Source organism: Polypterus senegalus, chromosome 17 (assembly GCF_016835505.1).
Source record: "Polypterus senegalus isolate Bchr_013 chromosome 17, ASM1683550v1, whole genome shotgun sequence".
Lineage (NCBI taxonomy): Eukaryota > Metazoa > Chordata > Cladistia > Polypteriformes > Polypteridae > Polypterus > Polypterus senegalus.
The window spans coordinates 60,459,672-60,479,835 of record NC_053170.1 but is presented as its reverse complement, the minus strand read 5'-3'; the positions used below and the strand labels follow the sequence as shown (position 1 = coordinate 60,479,835).

At 39.8% G+C, this 20,164-nt stretch overlaps 1 protein-coding gene across 1 annotated transcript in view; it reads left to right on the top strand.

Annotated features, from left to right (window-relative positions):
* aspscr1 (ASPSCR1 tether for SLC2A4, UBX domain containing) overlaps window positions 1-17,404 on the top strand; it is a 796,571-nt gene extending 779,167 nt beyond the window's left edge. The window contains exons 17-18 of the mRNA XM_039739373.1: window positions 14,943-15,052; window positions 17,243-17,404. Coding sequence (XP_039595307.1) covers window positions 14,943-15,052; window positions 17,243-17,404 — 272 coding nt within the window. The remainder of the gene's footprint in view (window positions 1-14,942; window positions 15,053-17,242) is intronic.
* The last annotated feature ends 2,760 nt before the right edge of the window (window positions 17,405-20,164 follow it).

Sequence of the window (20,164 nt, the reverse complement as noted above, 5' to 3'; positions counted from 1 at the left end):
CAAGAATCATCAACGTGAGCTCCTGCCAGGTAAGGAATTCTACTCCATCCCAGTCGGAATGTCAGCTCCTTCGTCCATGCATTTACACTTGTTAACAGCACTTGCCCAACCATGCTCGACTCCTATTAAATAATGTAAACCTTTCTTATGCTCCACATACTTGCTTACAAATTTTATTCACTTAAAAGCTGCATCTAAGTTAAATAATCCAAAATTCCTATTTTAACACATGATATAAGTTTAAATATTATGAGTATTATTCAATAAACCTTTAAAGGCATTTTCACCCCAATACAAGCTGATAACATATTCCCAAACTCTAATCAATTAAAAGGCCCCCCTAATGACACCATGATGGGCAGTTCTCACTTAATCTATTAAAGTCTATAAAAAACAGGTCTGTGACAGAAACAGTAGTCATCAGCTCAAATCAAGATGCAACATATCTTCACTATGACAAGGAATGAAACATCTAGAGAGGGCCTCAGTCCAGTGTAGAGCGCAGAGCACACCCCCATGTTCACACACACTAAACCAGTGGAAAGGTGTCAGTCCTTCACATCTGTACATCTACAGTACAGCATTGTGGGAGAAAGCAGGAGTGCCTGGAGAAACCTCTCAGGGTTAAGAACAAACGCCACACTTACCGCCCCTAAAGTTGGATCTGAACCTAGGAGACTGGAGCAGTGTTGCAGCAACACTAACTGCCCTAGAAATATAACATTATTTCAAAATTCATTGATATTTTGAGAACCTTAAACCACAGCTGCGAGAGTATTGAAGATCGTCTTACAAATAACCAGCAGCTCTTCTCAAAGCACAAGCCATTAACTGAAATTTTAGACACTATGTTATTATGATGCCACTCCTTTTCTTAAATTAGAATGCTAAAAATTAAGGCATAGAGAACAAAAAAGCTGCACATTTGCCAGTCTATATGAATGGACAGAAAATATTAAAGGATAACTTTTGATATTTTTCAAGTCAAAGTTATTTCTTTACGTCATTTTATATTTTATATAGTATAAATTGCTTCATGAAATGATGTTCTACCATAAAGCATTCTTATTAATTTAAAACAATATTTGTGCTTGTGTGTCTCTTTGGAGAATCCTTGGGTACCTCTGGTTTGACTGGCTTGCTCATGGACTCCCGAATGAAGCACATTACCTGCTGTGAAGGAGCGTCAGTTACGGCACTATGGACATGACATGCAATTCCCAGAGAGTGGTCAGGCTCAAAGGATCCTCATTGTTAAGGACCTGAGTGGCTGGAACAGGCCAAGGAGACGCCTGGCTGTGGCGATAGGTGGTCATTTTCTGGGGTGGGACTGGAATGTACGACTGTCTGGGGAGTTGCCAACCAGGAATCTGAGCTGTTTGTCATGTGGGGCGGTTTGACAATGTGCTGTACCAGTTCATGCTCCCCCAGCTGACCTGATCTGTGCCTGTTCTTGGCTTTTAAAATGGAAAAGATGCCACATGAGTCCAAATGTAAAGTTAAAAGCTTAAAAACTTGCCAAAGCATATTATCTAGTGGAGTGTCATGAAACTGTACACATATGAGTACTGTGTGCAGTTTTGGTCTCCAGACTACAAAAAGGACATAGCAGCACTAGAAAAGGTCCAGAGAAGAGCGACTAGGCTGATTCCAGGTCTACAGGGGTTGAATTATGAGGAAAGATTAAAAGAGCTGAGCCTTTACAGTTTAAGCAAAAGAAGATTAAGAGGTGACATGATTAAAGTGTTTAAAATTATGAAGGGAATTAGTACAGTGGATCGAGACTTGTATTTTAAAATGAGTTCATCAAGAACACGGGGACGCAGTTGGAAACTTGTTAAGGGTAAATTTCTCACAAACATTAGGAAGTTTTTCTTTACACAAAGAACGATAGACACTTGGAATAAGCTACCAAGTAGTGTGGTAGACAGTAAGACGTTAGGGACTTTCAAAACTCGACTTGATGTTTTCTTGGAGGAAACAAGTGGATAGGACTGGCGAGCTTTGTTGGGCTGAATGGCCTGTTCTCGTCTAGATTGTTCTAATGTTCTAATATTGCAATACAGTATATCCATGTTTCTTTAGGCTCTGCGCTTTACTTCACTGCCCATCTCTCACCTTGGTCACCTTTCAGTCCCAGGGGCACACGTTCCTTTAGTTTGTTTTTTTTTTTGTAACTTTAAAAGTTCATTTTTTGCCTCTGTTACAACTAACATTATTTAATGTTGGTATCCTGATGTGAATTGCGGTTTCTGGTCTTTAGAAAAGTAGATAATAACCACTGAAAAAAATGTCACTCTTATGGTCAGTCGGAGTTTTTTTGCTAAACTAGGGGTTTTTGCGCCACATGACTCCTTCCCCCGCCAGTACTATTCACTGTTGTGAAGAGGGGGGCTGAAGGCACCCCAAGGAAATGCAGCCACTCCTCTGAAACCCCTCTTAAATGGTGATACAATGGGAAACAAATACATTTGGTTTTTTTACCTCCTCTTTGCTCGATTAGCAGCTGGCTTACTGCTGCTCCCGTGCCGCGTGATCTGGACTTCGTGCGGCACTTCAAATGTTTAAAAGCCTGTACAGCAGCTGAATATTCGATCTCTTTCCGTTGTTCCATTATTTTACCGAGTAATATTTTCTGTTTGTTTGCACTAATGCAATCTTTACTCTCATTTTTTCAGACTTTCGAATTTTCCTACTTCCATTATCTCTAACCTGCTCTGCCTGTGTATCGCGGGACTTGCTTTCAAAGGTTGTGAGTGTGATGTGATTTGTCCGTCTCGCAGGAAGTGAAAGTATCTCTCTGTCTCTCTTCAAAAGATCACGTCTTGTCGCAGGAAAAAAGTCTTGTATCATCGTAAGATTTTTTTTATAATAGAGAGATGTGATAAAAATAATGCAATGTTGATTAAATATTTTCAAAATGTTCAGAACTGTCTCATCATTTTATAGGCTGGGGTAGACAACTATCAATAAGAAACAGCGGTTGTTCTTTTCTTGCCTTATCCTAAGCAAAAGCAACTCAGAATGTGCTATAAAATTCAATAATTAGTTTGTGACCCTTCAGTCTGTCTCATTGTGGTTTAACTTTATCACATACAAACTGGATTCCAAAAAAGTTGGGACACTAAACAAATTGTGAATAAAAACTGAATGCAATGATGTGGAGATGGCAAATGTCAATATTTTATTTCTAATAGAACTTAGATGACAGATCAAACGTTTAATCCGAGTAAATGTATCATTTTAAAGGAAAAATATGTTGATTCAAAATTTCACAGTGTCAACAAATCCCAAAAAAGTTGGGACAAGTAGCAATAAGAGGCTGGAAAAAGTAAATTTGAGCATAACAAAGAGCTGGAAGACCAATAAACACTAATTAGGTCAATTGGCAATATGATTGGGTATAAAAAGAGCTTCTCAGAGTGGCAGTGTCTCTCAGAAGCCAAGATGGGTAGAGGATCACCAATTCCCACAATGTTGCGCAGAAAGATAGTGGAGCAATATCAGAAAGGTGTTACCCAGCGAAAAATTGCAAAGACTTTGCATCTATCATCATCAACTGTGCATAACATCATCCGAAGATTCAGAGAATCTGGAACAATCTCTGTGCGTAAGGGTCAAGGCCGTAAAACCATACTGGATGCCCGTGATCTCCGGGCCCTTAAACGACACAGCACCACAAACAGGAATGCTACTGTAAAGGAAATCACAGAATGGGCTCAGGAATACTTCCAGAAACCATTGTCAGTGAACACAATCCACCGTGCCATCCGCCGTTGCCAGCTGAAACTCTACAGTGCAAAGAAGAAGCCATTTCTAAGCAAGATCCACAAGCTCAGGCGTTTCACTGGGCCAGGGATCATTTAAAATGGAGTGTGGCAAAATGGAAGACTGTTCTGTGGTCAGACAAGTCGAAGTTCTTTTTGGAAATCTGGGACGCCATGTCATCCGGACCAAAGAGGACAAGGACAACCCAAGTTGTTATCAACGCTCAGTTCAGAAGCCTGCATCTCTGATGGTATGGGGTTGCATGAGTGCATGTGGCATGGGCAGCTTGCATGTCTGGAAAGGCACCATCAATGCAGAAAAATATATTCAGGTTCTAGAACAACATATGCTCCCATCCAGACGTCATCTCTTTCAGGGAAGACCCTGCATTTTTCAACAAGATAATGCCAGACCACATTCTGCATCAATCACAACATCATGGCTGCGTAGGAGAAGAATCCGGGTACTGAAATGGCCAGTCTGCAGTCCAGATCTTTCACCTATAGAGAACATTTGGCGCATCATAAAGAGGAAGGTGCGACAAAGAAGGCCCAAGACGATTGAACAGTTAGAGGCCTGTATTAGACAAGAATGGGAGAGCATTCCTATTTCTAAACTTGAGAAACTGGTCTCCTCGGTCCCCAGACGTCTGTTGAGTGTTGTAAGAAGAAGGGGAGATGCCACACAGTGGTGAAAATGGCCTTGTCCCAACTTTTTTGGGATTTGTTGACACCATGAAATTCTGAATCAACATATTTTTCCCTTAAAATGATACATTTTCTCAGTTTAAACTTTTGTTCCGTGATTTATGTTCTATTCTGAATAAAATATTAGAAGTTGGCACCTCCACATCATTGCATTCAGTTTTTATTCACGATTTGTATAGTGTCCCAACTTTTTTGGAATCCGGTTTGTACTCTGTCTTTTTCATTTACTCAGTATTTTTTTTTTTTATCATGAATGAACATGACACCCTACATACTAAATGTTGATTGCATTTTAAACACAGTAACAAAATTCTGGTGGCCTTACCTCTTTCAAAAATCTAAGACCTTGATAAAAATGAAATACAGTGTAATTAATTAATGTATGGGGTGTGGTGGACGGCCGAGACGCCTCTTCTTTATATGGTGCGGGGGAACAAGCATGGACAGAGCAGTACCTCCCCAGGGACACTAGATGGCAGCCCCCATGGGTGGCAGTGGTGCCTCGGATTCTTGCAGGGCTCCATGGGAGATGAAGTTCTCTACAACCCTGTTGGGATCTGGGGATGCCACCAGGGGCTGCTGCAACAGTTCCTGAGCCTGTGCGGGCAGTTCGTCCACCACACCCGGAAGTGCAGCCGGAAATGGGTCATCAAACACCTGGAGCACTTCCCGGAGGGCTATAAAAGGAGCCAGCAGCCACCCCTCCAGGAGCCAGAGTTGGGGGGAGGAAGACGAAGCTTGCTGGAGAGGAATGATGGAGAAAAGACAGTAAGAAGGAAAAGAATTATTAGTATTGTGCTTTTGTGTCTGTGGGGAATGGGGAAGGCATTGCCCACAGGTGAAGAAAGAGAAATAAAAACATTTATTTGTTTTATCAGTGTGCCTCCTATGTCTGTCTGTCTGTGTCGGGTTGAGTGTTGATATAACGTCATCGTCACACGGGCTACACCTGTGCTGACCACAAAAAGTACCTTATGATGGCTGCTGTGAACAGACAAGCCAAAAGGAAATGTAGCCTTACCTCAAAAAATAGTGTGAAGAAACTGTGGTAAAATTTAGTACAAGGACCAGAGAAAAGTACAAAGTGCATTTTATTAAATCAAAACCTTTGCTGTTTCAAGATCGGGACATTTTATGACTTTCATTTTTACATTTGGACATGCGCCTCATCATCTTTACTTTAAAGTGTAACAACATGCTAGGTATTTTATAATCATAAAAGAATGCTTGACTTTAGAACCCAATTTCATGTGGCAAATTAATTTTTGATTTTAGTCTTAATTGTGAATAAATAAATTCAACTTGATAAACAAACTTATCATTTAAACATCATTGTTGTGACTGAAATGAGCAGTCCTTTAAATTTGATTCTTACATCAAAGAGATTAATTTTTGTTGCCAAAGGTTTTCAGTTCAAATGCAAAATCAGAGAACGGCAGTAAACAACAAATTTAAAAGGTCAAAGGTGGCATATACAGATTTGTAAAGTTCTTTTATACTTGAATGTACTTTTCACACTTTGATCAAATGTCTTCAATTAAAGTAGGATTAATTTTACATATCTTTATTTTTAACAAGAAATAAGTAGTTTAGGTAAGTATGGTGGCCACTATGGTGCATCACACCAATGCATCCACTGAGATAATTAGATAGAGATATCATTTCGAAATATAATATTCATTTTCAGTCTTACTTTGAGGACACTCCGTTGTGTTTATCATTCATACATTACTGTAGTTCTCCTGTTGTTAAATTAGATAATAGTTTCTTGGATAAGTGATAGCTACACAAAAAAAATAATATATTAGTAGGTGGAAGTTCGAGCCCAAAAACAAACGAAAGTAGGACCGTTCAGCACATCACGCTTGTTTGTTTAGCTAATGGCTAAGCTGTCCCAATATCTCACCCAGGTACTTCTCAAAGTTGTAAAGGTTTCTGCTTCAGCTACATGTCTCAGTAGTTTGTTCAGTATACCCACAACTGTTTGCATGAAGAAATATTTCATGGTTTCAGTCTTAAATGCACATCTGTTTAATTTCCACTGATGTCCTTCAGTAAGCAATTTGCTATTGAAAGATCTTCTTTATCGATGCCATTGAGAATACTGGACACCTGGATTAGACCCTCATGCGTTATATTCTGCTTGACCAATCAATTTTAATTCTCGAAGCCCCTCAGAGTTGGACAGGTCCTTAAGTCTTGGGATGCACTGTGGCTGTTCTCCTCTACCCAGTTGTAAGTGCAGCGAAGTCTTTTTTGTTGAATGGTAACCAGAACTACACACAACACTCCAGATGTTGTCTCTAAGCATAATACCCCACAATTAATAATCAACAGCTTTTACAATAAAGCTGTCAGGGAAATACTGTTAATAAAGATTAGTCAAGACAGCCATTATTAATTAATCCAATAATGGATGTCCATGGGTCCATCAGTTCAGCATGACAAGACTGAAAAAAAATAACAGCAACAATCTTAAGTAAGTTAAGCTCATTTACATAATACAATCAAGAAACACATTAGTTTGCACCAATCAGCATATACATAAATAGTATAATCGTTAATAATATTAATAATACATTTTAATTCACGGCACTTTTCTAAACAGTCAAGGACATTGTACAAACAATAAAATCATAAAACTATCAATAAGCAAACATGCATGTAAATATACACATATACATATATATAATACATATATTGTATGTATGGAACTGAAATTAAACAAGGCAAATAAGAATACAGCCTAAGTTCACGTAAAGTAAATAGATGAGTCTTAAGATGGAATTTGAAAATGGGTAGGGAATCAATATCCTCAATGTTTTGTGGTAGTGAGTTCTAGAGACGAAGATCAGTACAACTAAATGCCCTCAAACCCATGGTGATCAGGTGTGCTTGAAAAGGAGAGCAGATGTGGAGGACCTAAGAGTGCAGCTGGAGGTATAGACATGTATGAGGTCAGAGAGGTATAATGGAGCAAGGTTACGTAGTGCTTTGAAGGTAAGCAAAGGAATTTTAAAATCAATGTGAAATTATGCAGGAAGCCAAAGAAGCTGCTTAAGAGATGGAGTAATGTGTTGTATGGAAGAGGCCTGAGTCATGATACAGGCAGCTGAGTTCTGAACAAGCTGGAGTTTAGGGAGGAGGTTACGCGGGAGACCAAAGAGAAGAGAATTACAATAATCAATGTGGGAAGTGACCAACGTGTGAGTAAAGAGAGCGGTGCTATTTAGTGTGAGCGAGGGTCACAGGTGTGCAGAGCTACAGAGATAAAAAAGAAAACTGTGTAACATTATTGATCTGGGATTCAAAACACAAAGTTCTATCAAAAATAACCCCCAAATTCTTAACCTGAGGGGAGGGGTAGACTGAGGTACCATCAATGTTAAGTGAAACATGATTAGATTTTGATAAAGCAGACTTAGAGCCAACGAGGAGAACCTCTGCCTTATGGATATTGAGTTGGAGGAAATTGGAAGAGAACCAAGATTTTATTTCAAGAAGACAACCATTGAGGCAGGAAGAAGGAAGGACAGAATTGGGTTTTGTGGATATATAGAGGTGCATAACAATGAAAATGAATTCAAAATTTCTTAAAAATGCCATCTAAAGGGAGTAGATATATTTAAAATAGTAAGATGCCAAGCACCAATCCCTTGCGAACACTACTAGTGACCGGGAGGGATCGTAATTGTGATTGAGAGTTTTATAGCTGAACAAACTGGATGTGATTAGACAGGTATAAAGTAAACCAAATAAGAGGGGTCTCAGTAGTGCCGATGGCAGCCAGTAGTTTCAATAAAATATTATGTGATAAGAGTAACAAAGGCAGCTCTCAGATCAAGTAGGATAAGGATTGTTAAATACCCAGCATCAGCAGCCATCAATAGGTCATTAGTGACCTTACCAAGACTGTTTCCATTCTATATTTTGGATGAAAGTCAGACTGAACTCAACTCAAACAGGTTGATATCTGTGAGATGAGCATTAACCGGTGCTACAACTACTTTTCAAGAATTTTTGAAACAAACGGTAGATTTGATATAGGATGACAACTATTGAAGTTATTAAGGTCAGCACAAGGTTTCTTTAATTTGGAGTTATTACAGCTGATTTAAGGGATAATGGAACAAAACCAGATCTTAGAGAGGACTGAATAATATCAGTTATAAGTGAAGAAAGTGAAAGCAAACAGGCTTTTACCAGCCGGGTTGGCATGGGTTCAAGCTGACAAGTGGCAGATCTAGAGTTATGAATAAGATGAGGAATTTCAGTTTCAGTGGGCAATTCAAAAGTGTATAGAGAAGTCAAAGGAGGTTCATTTCAAATATTTAAAAAAGAATTGTATGGCGTATGTACTGAAGATGCTAGCTGTTGATGAATATTATCAATTTTGGTTTTAAAAAAAAGTCAAGAATGCATCACATGTAGCAGTACAGCACATATGAGATGGAATTATATCAGGAGGTGCAAGAATTCTGTTAACAGTGGTAAACAAAACTCTTTTGTTATTATCAAACACGATTTGTTTAGAGTAATAAGCTACTTTAAAGTTCTCATTATACAGTATCACAAGATGAAGGATGTAAACAAACCCAGGCAGGCAACACTCATTAAGTTGTATAATATCATCAGTTTGCTGCCCTGTCTCAACCAAACAAAAGAAATCAAATTTATGATCCTCCACAAGATCAAAAAATTAAAGGGCCTTAATTGGACAGAGAACGAATGTTTAAGTAGTCCAATAGTCAGTCTGTTCTTTCTGGGCCCAGAGCTGGTTGGCCTGAGTAAATCAGCTGGTATGCTGCTGACCTGAGTTCCTAAACGGGCGAGAGTTTACAGACCAGAACGACTGTTTTTGTTTGGTGTTGTCGTAGATGAAGTTCAGATGATGCCCTCAGTGGATGTATTCAGGACAACGATGTGTTGGTGGACTTGATATGCTGTCGGTGGCTCAGCTGAGCAAAGTCACAGTTGGAAGAGTTCAGCTGCTATATACTGAAACAGCGAAGCTACCGAATGCAGCAATGGAGAAAAAGCAATCCAGGCAAGAATGATCCAGGCTGGCAATCAATAAAACCACATCATGACGCCGACACCAACACTGTAACCTGAGCTCAGCCCAAGCAAAACCCAGTCCTGAATAAAAGAAGAAATAATCCAACAATCAGGTAACACTTGATAATCCAAGATTAAATTGATAACGTCAAATTACTCAGTTTTAAGTTCCACAGAAAAAGAACAATAAGACAAATGATATAAATGATACCTGAGAGCAGCGGCAGTCTCACATGCCAGTGTTCGCTCAATTAATAGGACTTAATATTATATAAAAGTACTAAAACAGTTAAACATATTAGTTGTCTTTGGCACACATTTAAATAAATAGAATCTCCTTATATATAAATTATAACTGAGAACAAACGATAAAAAGGTGTTAATTGTCATTATCTAATTATTCCCCCAGTAACTGTACAGGGAAAGATAGGCACAGAATATTGCATAGGACAGACACACCCCAAGTACTCACAAATTCACACAGAAATAATACAACACACCAAGATATATTTTGTTTTTCTGCTACCATGACCTAATATTTTATTTGCCTTTTTAATTGCTTCTGCATGTTGCTTAGATGGTTAAGAATGTTCCATCATTGTAAATGTAAAGCCCTGATTCTGCATTTTAGATAAGATGGCCTGCCTGTACACTGATCTTATCTTTAGTCCTCATAACAATAAAACCTGCTTTGAACATCAAGAGAGACGCCTCATTTATAAAATCTTGTACTGAAAATTTGCACACACCAAAAAAAAAAATCAGATTTATAAAACCTGGTCAATGCACATTTCTGTTCAATTCTTGTAAATACGCATACAAAAACACATGTCGAACAGTGCCCACCTGAAACATTGTTATATGGAGCGTGCTAATCAACCTCATAAGTATACAATCCCAATGCCCCAGAACTTCATTGGCTAGTAGAGCAGTTCACTCCTGTTGCATCAAGACCCCGCCACCTGCATTCAAGAGGATCTGAGTGAGCAACATCACGCGTGACATTATAACACCTCTCATCTGTATACTGGGGTTCAGGGAAAGGCACCAGTGTCTGGGTGGGTAGTCGCTATAACCTGACACATGTAATGATGCCATTGCTGTTACAATGAATAGTGCAGGTCATATGAAAATCAGAGTGTTTAGCCAGTTACCTTATAAACAAGCCAGCCCCCACGTACAGTGCCATCATGTCTGCCAAAGCTACTTTGCCTCAAAATGAATGAATCACGGGCTGACCCAGGTCATGAAGACACAGTGTTTCTCGGCCACCTAATGGCATAACACGTGACTTGAGCATTCATTTAAAATTACCAAAAAGCATCTTCATTCTGGCTAGGGTCGCTTATTGCAATATGAGAGCAGTAACGGGCAACAACTACATTAGGAGAAGTGGACACTGCTGCAAATGGCCTTTTATGTTTGCAAAAACATGTAACGTTTTATGTATGTACAACCACACCATACGAAAACTGGATGATCAGCAGGCATGATGGAGTGAAGCTTGGCTGAGATATTCCTGACCTGTCAGCCATTTCACTGAGAAGAGACAACAAGTAGCCGATATAAACTGACCAAAAATAATATATCAAAAAGGTTCTTCAGTGCAAATACTGTATGTAGCGCTGGCCGCTTTTTCAAGGGAACTAAAATGCAGTCTGTACATTATATTCATCACTTTTGAGGTGTAATATGTTTGTCCTTGTAATAAGTTTATAAGTTTAATATGTCACTGTGCTCTGTGCAAAAAAAAATTTATAAGTCCACTTACATGTACAGCTAGCACAAAGCCAGATTTAGCACACAGGGGCTCATCCTTTAGAACTGCTAGGCAAGCATTAGAAGACAAGAAAGGAACAACTGCGAAATGGGCATTGTACTGTTTCTGTGTGTCAGAGTCAGCATGACATTGGATCTTCTTTTCCTTGTTCGGAATGGCATGATTTACCTAAGTGTGGGCCTGCACGTGGAGAAAGAGTATAAAGCCTTGGAACATTGCCCGGCACACCTTTGAAGCCAATGGACGGATGGGAGAGAACATCATCCGATCCTGAAAATCCTTCCAACACAGCAACAAAAATGGCAGACTCTTCACATCGGGCCCTCACTACCCAACAGATCTTGTCATGGCTTCCTCGTCTGTTCTGCCGAATAAACCATCATTAAAGAAAACTAAGTTATTTCTCTTATGCAAGTTTTTACCACTGTATCACTAAGGGAGGTGTATCGCCTTTTTATATTATATCTATATAGTTTCGGGTTATCTAACATGCCGCAATTACAAAAGAACTTATTCCAACCAGGCTGGATACAGTCCTATCAACACACATAATAATAATGGTTTGGTGATATAATTTATTATGCACACAAATCGATATTTAACTGGTTTGGCTGCATTTCCCTGCTTCATCATGGGTGTTATCATTTTGAAATTTTTCTGAAATGTTATGTACTGTAAATATACTCAAGATACCCTGTCAAGTTTTCTATTATTGATTGAAAGTGTGGAAAGTTGCATACGCACATTTGGGACGCTCTTTTTGAGTATAGACGAGCTTTATAAATAAAGCCCCAGGAGAGGCAGGGTGACCAAACTCAGTAAGAGTTTGACTTTTCTCAATGGATCCTCAGAGAATATTTCTCCAGAATTTGTATAAACTGGCATTTATTTTTCATTTCCTCTATTATCAACTAATCTCATGTTAGACAACCTTAACCTATTTTAAATTTACCAATATTAGGAACCTTACATCTTGCCTGAAGAAGCGGCCTAAGCTGCTCCAAAAGCCTGCATATTGTATTCTTTATAGTTAGCTAATAAAAGGTGTAATCTTGATTGACTTCTAATTGGAACCTTAAGTAAAAACAGTAACATCAATACGCAGAAATTGTGATATATCGTCTCATGCAGCTACATGCAGAGATGTTGGACTTGCGGGCATGGTAAGGATGGAGTCAAGGGGAAACAAGGAAATTTGTCTCTTGAGGGAACAGAGAACCTATCTAAGGAGCTGAATGACCGAAGAGAGGGCTAAAGAGATGCACTGGAGCCTGCTGAGGAGAGGTTCAGACAAATGAGCAAAGAATTGCGAGGGAGTGTTGCAGTAGAAAACAGCAACATGGTACAGCTAGAAAAAGGAATGTGAGATGGGTACACTCTGGACCCTCTGGACTTTCAGAAAGCATTTGATAAGGTGCCACATGAGAGGTTGGGCATCAAGTTAAAAGAAGTGGGAATTCAGGGTGATGTTTTTAGATGGGTGCAGAATTGGCTCAGACACAGGAAGCAGAGGGTGATGGTGCGAGGAACCTCATCAGAACTGGCCGGTGTTAAGAGTCGTGTTCCACAGGGGTCAGTGCTAGGGCCGCTGCAATTTTTAATATATATAAATGATTTAGATAGGAATATAAGTAACAAGCTGGTTAAGTTTGCAGATGATACCAAGATAGGTGGATTAGCAGATAATTTGGAATCCGTTATATCATTACAGAAGGACTTGGATAGCATACAGGCTTGGGCAGATTTGTGGCAGATGAAATTTAATGTCAGTAAATGTAAAGTATTACACATAGGAAGTAAAAATATTAGGTTTGAATACACAATGGGCGGTCGGAAAATCGAGAGTACACCTTATGAGAAGGATTTAGGAGTCATAGTGGACTCCAAGCTATCAACTTCCAAACAGTGTTCAGAAGCTATTAAGAAGGCTAACAGAATGTTAGGTTATATAGCACGATGTGTGGAGTACAAGTCCAAGGAGGTTATGCTCAACCTTTATAATGCACTGGTGAGGCCTCATCTTGAGTACTGTGTGCAGTTTTGATCTCCAGGCTACAAAAAGGACATAGCAGCACTAGAAAAGGTCCAGAGAAGAGCGACTAGGCTGATTCCAGGTCTACAGGGGTTGAATTATGAGGAAAGATTAAAGAGCTGGGCCTTTACAGTTTAAGCAAAAGAAGATTAAGAGGTGACATGATTGAAGTGTTTAAAATTATGAAGGGAATTAGTACAGTGGATTGAGACTGTTATTTTAAAATGAGCTCATCAAGAACACGGGGACACAGTTGGAAACTTGTTAAGGGTAAATTTCGCACAAACATTAGGAAGTTTTTCTTTACACAAAGAACGATAGATACTTGGAATAAGCTACCAAGTAGTGTGGTAGACAGTAAGACGTTAGGGACTTTCAAAACTCGACTTGATGTTTTCTTGGAGGAAGCAAGTGGATAGGACTGGCGAGCTTTGTTGGGCTGAATGGCCTGTTCTCGTCTAGATTGTTCTAATTCTAATTCTAATTCTAATTCTAAGAAGACAAGGAAAAAATCCCCAAAAAACTCCCAAACAATATTTTTTCCACTGTGTCCAGAGCATCTCTCAAGCTCATATTATAATGTGATGTTAGCTGATATAAATTGTTTTCCACGTTTACATTTGATGTTAACTGATCTAAATGGTTTTTCAAAATTACACCTGACTTACTCAAAGTATCTATAAATTTTGAAGCAGATCTAGCAATCTAGATATCGTGCTGTCTTTGTGTTAATCTGTAAGTGTATTGGCGTGGGCAGAACCAAATCAAACGTAATTACGTAGTGATCAGAAATAGCTTCATTTAATGGAGTAATATTTAAATTTTGAATTTCAATATTTGTAACTTGTAATTCAATCTAATGCGTGGTTATGATTATGAGTTGGACCTTTGACAAAATCCTACTGAATTTAACAAATGAGTAAAACATTTGCTAAAAGTGTCACTTTCCACATCAATGTGTACATTAAAATCCCCCATTAATACTATGTGATCATAATTTATAGCCAAATCACATAAAGGGTTGTTAAATTCATTCATGAACAATGAATATGGCCCTGGTGGTCTGTAGACTAGCACTATAATTGTGTTGGAATCTGTTTTAATATTTAAAATGAATGCCTTAAAGAATGTGAAGTTGCCTACATTTTTAGAATCACCTTGGGAAGTAGTAAAATATATCAAAACAAAAAATATGTAACACTTTTTCTAATTCAACAAGAGATCAACCAAGTTGCTAAAATCACGGGTGTACATAAGTTCTTCCTGTGGTTCATTAGGTTGCAGAGCCACCTTTAGGTGCAATAATTCGAATAACAGGTTCTGCTGATTACATTTTCAGTTTGTCAGCCTCTTCTATTATACTGCAGAAATCAGACATATACTGTAAAGGCCTACTCCTCCGTCAGAAATCACGGCTTTAATTCATTGATGTTCAGATTTTGTAAAGTCCATTTGACTCCCAATGGATTTGGTTTTCGACATTTCAATATCTGTATTCTTTTTTCTTTCAGCCATTCTTTTGTTTATTCACTGATGTGCACAAGATGATTTTCCTGTTGTGTTATTCATTTCTGCCCAGGCTTTTGTTATTGGCTAGTTTCCTCTACAGAAACCGGATATAAAGAATTCATTGTGGATGGTGAGGGCTCCAGGTCTTGTGGCTATAATCTAGCCTCAAATTACTGGAAGCTGGATGGTTTGTCTAAGGTAATACACTATATCTGGGTTTTTTCTAAATCTGGCATTGTTCATTAAAAAACAAAAAAATCCATTTTAGTTTTAACTATCTCAAGAGGATTTTACTCCAAACATCTTGTGATTTGGTCAAGTGCAACTTGGCAAACCTAATTTGTACTGCCACATTGTTTGTTAAAAGAAAGTACGTGTACACACGTGTGCAACCGTCTTTTGATGTCTGAAACATGAACAGTAATATCTCTCATGTTGAGACAAACATGTAGACTTGAGATATAGTTTTTTTTCCTTTGTAATTTCTCAGACCATCATACGGTCTAAGCTTTGAAAGAATTTGCTGCCCAAATCTGGGAAGACTGACAGCTGATTAAAGTTTCTCTATTTCATAATAATCAAGTCAAGTCAAGTTGGGGAGCATGCACTGGTACAGTGTGTTGCCGCAATCACTACACAAAGAAACAACTCGGGATCCCAGTTGGCAACCCCCCAGGCAGACAGGCGGTCCAGTCCAACCCACTGGAAATTACCCCCTATCTGCTGCAGCCAGGTGTTACATGGGCGACCCCTTAGCCTGGTCCAACCACTCGTGTCCCAAACAATGGGGATCTTACGAGTTGGATCACCCTTCGGGGAAACGCACCACATGGCTGTAGTGCCGTAACTGACGCTCCCTCACAATGCAGGTAATTTGCCTCATTCGGGACTCCATGAGCAACCGCTCATTCGATACAAAGTCAAACCAGCAATACCCAAGGATTTTCCAGAGAGACACAGTACCAAAGGAGTCCAGTCTTCATCTCAGGTCACTGGATAGCATCCATGTCTCGCAACCATATAGAAAGACAGGAAGTCCTTTTGCATAGATATCGGGAGCGCCACACACCCCTTTCCAGTGACCTCATGACCCCAATGCTCTCCCAATCCATCTACTGACTTCACAGGAAGAGTCACCAGAGACATGAATGTCACTGCCAAGGTAAATAAACCTCTTGATAAGGTCAACACTCACTCCACAAACAGACACACTGCTAATGGCTGTGATCAAGAGGTCATTAAAGGCCTGGATCTTGGTTTTTATCCAGGACACTCGCAAGCAAAGACACTCAGACTCCTCACTCAGTCTCTCGAGCGCCCCAATCACAGCCTCCATTGACTCCGCGAAGATCACAGCATTGTCAGCAAAGTCAAGATCCGTGAATCTTTCTTCACCAACAGATGCCCCACAGCCACTTGACCCCACGACCTTGCCCAACACCCAGTCCATACAAGCACTGAACAGAGTAGGAGCAAGAACACACCCCTGATGAACCCTAGAAACAACTGGTAAAAATGCAGAGATTCTGCCTCCACTCTGCACAGCACTCAGAGTACCAGTGTACAGGTCAGCCATGATATCCAGCAACCTCAAGGAGATCCTGCGAACACTCAGGATGTCCCACAGGGCAGCTCGATCAACTGAGTCAAACGCTTTACAAAAATTGACAAAGGCTGAAAAGAAACTCTGCTGATATTCGCGTTTGCTCTCCATGAGAACCCTCAGTGCTAGGATACAGTCAATGGTAGACTTCTTAGGCGTTAAACCAGACTGTTCCGGTCGCTGGTAGGTGAGCAAGTGGTCACGGAGCATATTTAGGACGACCCTAGCAAAGACCTTACCCGGCACCAAGAGCAGTTGCTGCAATCCAGGCGATCACCCTTCCCTTTCCAGATAGGGGCGACAAGTCCTGTTTTCCAGTCAGTTGGGATGATGCCAGTCTCCCAAATGGAAGCAAAGATTGCTTGCAATGCCAGGAGGACAGCCTTACCACCTGCCTTGAGAATTTCACCCCTGATACCACAGATCCCTGCAGACTTTCCTCCCCTAAGCTGGTTCACCACCTGTGCAACCTCGGCGAGATTGGGTGGTTCACAGCTAATCGGAGGATCAGCCTCAAGGACCGTGGACCCAGAGATATCCAACGACATAGCCGGAGAATCAGCTTTGAGCAGCTGCTCAAAGTAGTCAGCCCAGCGGGTCACAACTGTACTGTCATCCATAAGGACTGTTCCATCAGCCACCCTGACTGCGACTCTCCGAGGAACAGATTCAGATGTGCATAATGCTTTGATTCCTCTGTAAGCAGGACGTGGGTTGCTAGACCACAGATGGTGTGGCACTTGCTCACAGATTCCTCTAACAAATGCCTCTTTATCTGCCCTCAGAGCCCTCGCAGCCGTCCCTCTCAGTTCATGGTACAGACAAGAGTTGCCATTGAACCGTGCGCTGCGACTCCTCTCAATGATATCCAGGATGCCCTGAAAGATGAACGACCTCCTTCTGGGAACACCGGTTCAATTGACTTTAAATCAGTTTATTTTGTGTAGTATGCTACACTGAGGGTAACAAATTTCTTTTCTATTATAATAAAAAAATCCTGGGACGAGACTTTTTAGCCTGGGACAAGACATAACTTTTTCAGAGAGATACTTTCATGTCCCATCAGATGAGACTTTGTGATAAAATATTTAACCACGGCCACGAAATATAGGACAAAGAGTAGATGACAAAGTTGAACATCGTAAACAATTGAAAAATGTTGCCGCTATACACATGCAGAGCAGGTTAGAGATAATGAAAGTACTAAAATTTGAAAGTCTAGAGGCTTGTAGATTGTCTAATTCGTATTGCCATCAGGGAAAAGTAGTGTTTCTTCCCAATGAAGAGACGTATCCATGAGAATTTAAAGATTTGTTGTCTGGTGAAAGTGAAATCCACAAATGCATTTGGCAGGGACACAAAGTGGTTGGCGTGTAGCACAGGCCAGGGGGCTTGGCGAGCAAATCAAGCAGGGGGCGAATCCCCCTAATACACATAAAATCAATGTTTGAAGTGTGCAGCAACAGTGGGGAACACAGTTTGGCTACTTCGAAAATCTGAATTTAAGCTCTCCCTCACTTCTGATAGCATCTCTTTCCTTTCTAACACTCAATATGGTGAATGCTGTCATGCACCTTTCAGTTTTAAGTGTAGCAGCTCCATATTTCTTCTGTGCCAGATCCATAGAGAATGCATAAGAAAAACAAATCGGTAGTTAAGGACCAAATTAATTCCCAAATGGGCAAATTTCGATAATATTAAATTTCAAATTGGACAATTTAGCATATAGATGAAGTTAATGGTTTGCCTGATTGAACTCTTTATTATGTATGTACTGTTGCAGTGTTCTGTCAGATTCTGCATATAGAAACAAGCTTTTGTTGAAAAACGTCAAGAGGGTGGAAGAAGCAGAACCAAGTTTTATAATACCACAAACCCAGAGATTCCATACCACAGCTCATCTTTGTTCATCATGTTATGGATGTAGAAAATTCTAAAAGCCACAATAAAGACGACAAGGTATCTGAAAAAGGTGACATTTGGCATGTTGAGCAAAGGTGCAGTTTGATCATGTAAATAAAAAAAAAAATAAATTACTGCCTACTAATTCGTATCACATGTAAGTCACTGAATTCATTTGGCCCAACCTTTAGCCAAGGACTTAATCCGGCAAACGAAGGGAGTGAGTGTACCATCACTGGTGGCACAGACAGAGTTAAGCAAATTTACGATGAGATAGGAAATTGATATTGCCAAAGAATCAAACGCACACACAAAAAACTTTTAATAAATCTCCATGAAAGAGATCAAATCCACACTTTTAAATAATAATAGCAAATTCAAGGAATATTTTAAAATATTGATTAAATATCTGAATCATTTTTTCAATCAGCATAGACCATTGAGCTTGAGCAGATAATTTCAAATTACACCGAAATTTCAGACCAATTTGGCTCATTTTACATGAATCTAATTTTATTCCTCTGTCCACTCTGTCGTTTTACTCTGTTCACTGCAGCCTTTCTCTTCCCCTGTACTTCTATTTCCATCACTCTTTGGTCATTCCTCATCATGCATCCATACCACTTCAACCAGATTTCCTGTACTTTCTAAGATATCTTCTACTTTTGTTGTTTCTCTGTTTGTCTCATTTGTGTTTCTGTCTTTCCCCGTTACTACACACATCTCTCTATTATATAAAAAAATCTTGGGACAAGACTTTTTTCTGGTAACGAGACGTAATCTTTTGAAGTGAGACACTTTCACATCCCGTGAGACAGGCACATCACATCATACTTACAACCTTTGTAAGCAAGTCCTGTGATACCTATGCAGAGCAGGTTGGAGATAATGGAAGTAGAAAAATTCGAAAGTCTCAAAAAATGAGGGTAAAGATCACATTAACACAAACAAACGGAAAATATTACTCAGTGAAAAAACGGAAAAGAGAAAAGAGTGCTGTACAGGCTTTTAAACGTTTGCAGCATCGCCATAAATGCTGATCACACGGAACGAAAGCAGCAGCAAGCCAGTAGCTGATCGATCAAAGAGGAGGTAAAAAAAAACAACTGTTACTTGTTTCCCAATGTGTCACCGTTTAAGAGGGGGTTCAGAGGAGTGACTGCGTCACCTTGGTGTGCATTCAGCCGAGCAAAATGCAGATTAGGCAGCAAAACAGCAGCAGCAGGCCAACAGCTGATCGAGCAAAGAGGAGTTAAAAAATGTATTTGTATCCCATTGTATCACCGTTTAAGTGTGGTTTCGTAGGAGTGGACATGTCTTCTTGGGGTGCGTTCAGCCCCCTCTTCACAACGGTGAATGGGTTGGTGAGCAAAGTGAGCAAGGGCGAAGCCCCCTAGTCTATCTTAATATTTTCATTTTTGTAACACCCAGCTGCTTCTTCTTCTGTGATCCACCGACTATCCATGTCTCAGCTGCATACATCACTGCTTGTCTTGCTACTGGTTAAGAAACCTTGTCTTTAATCTATGCCTTGATTCTTCAATCACACGCTGTACTCTGTGGATTATCTCTGTATCTAGTTCTCCATGTTGGGCTACCACTGATCCCCGTATCCCAGGATTTAAAGTTATCCACTCTTATCAATAGCTCTCCCTACATGCTAATTTCTAAATCCTGATCATAATTAATCCTCAAATATCCTGTGTCCTTCCCATTTATCTTCAGTTCTCTATATTGCAAAGCCCTTCTCCATTCTCCTAATTCCCTCTCTACTCCCCTATTTCTGGTGCTACACAACCCAATGT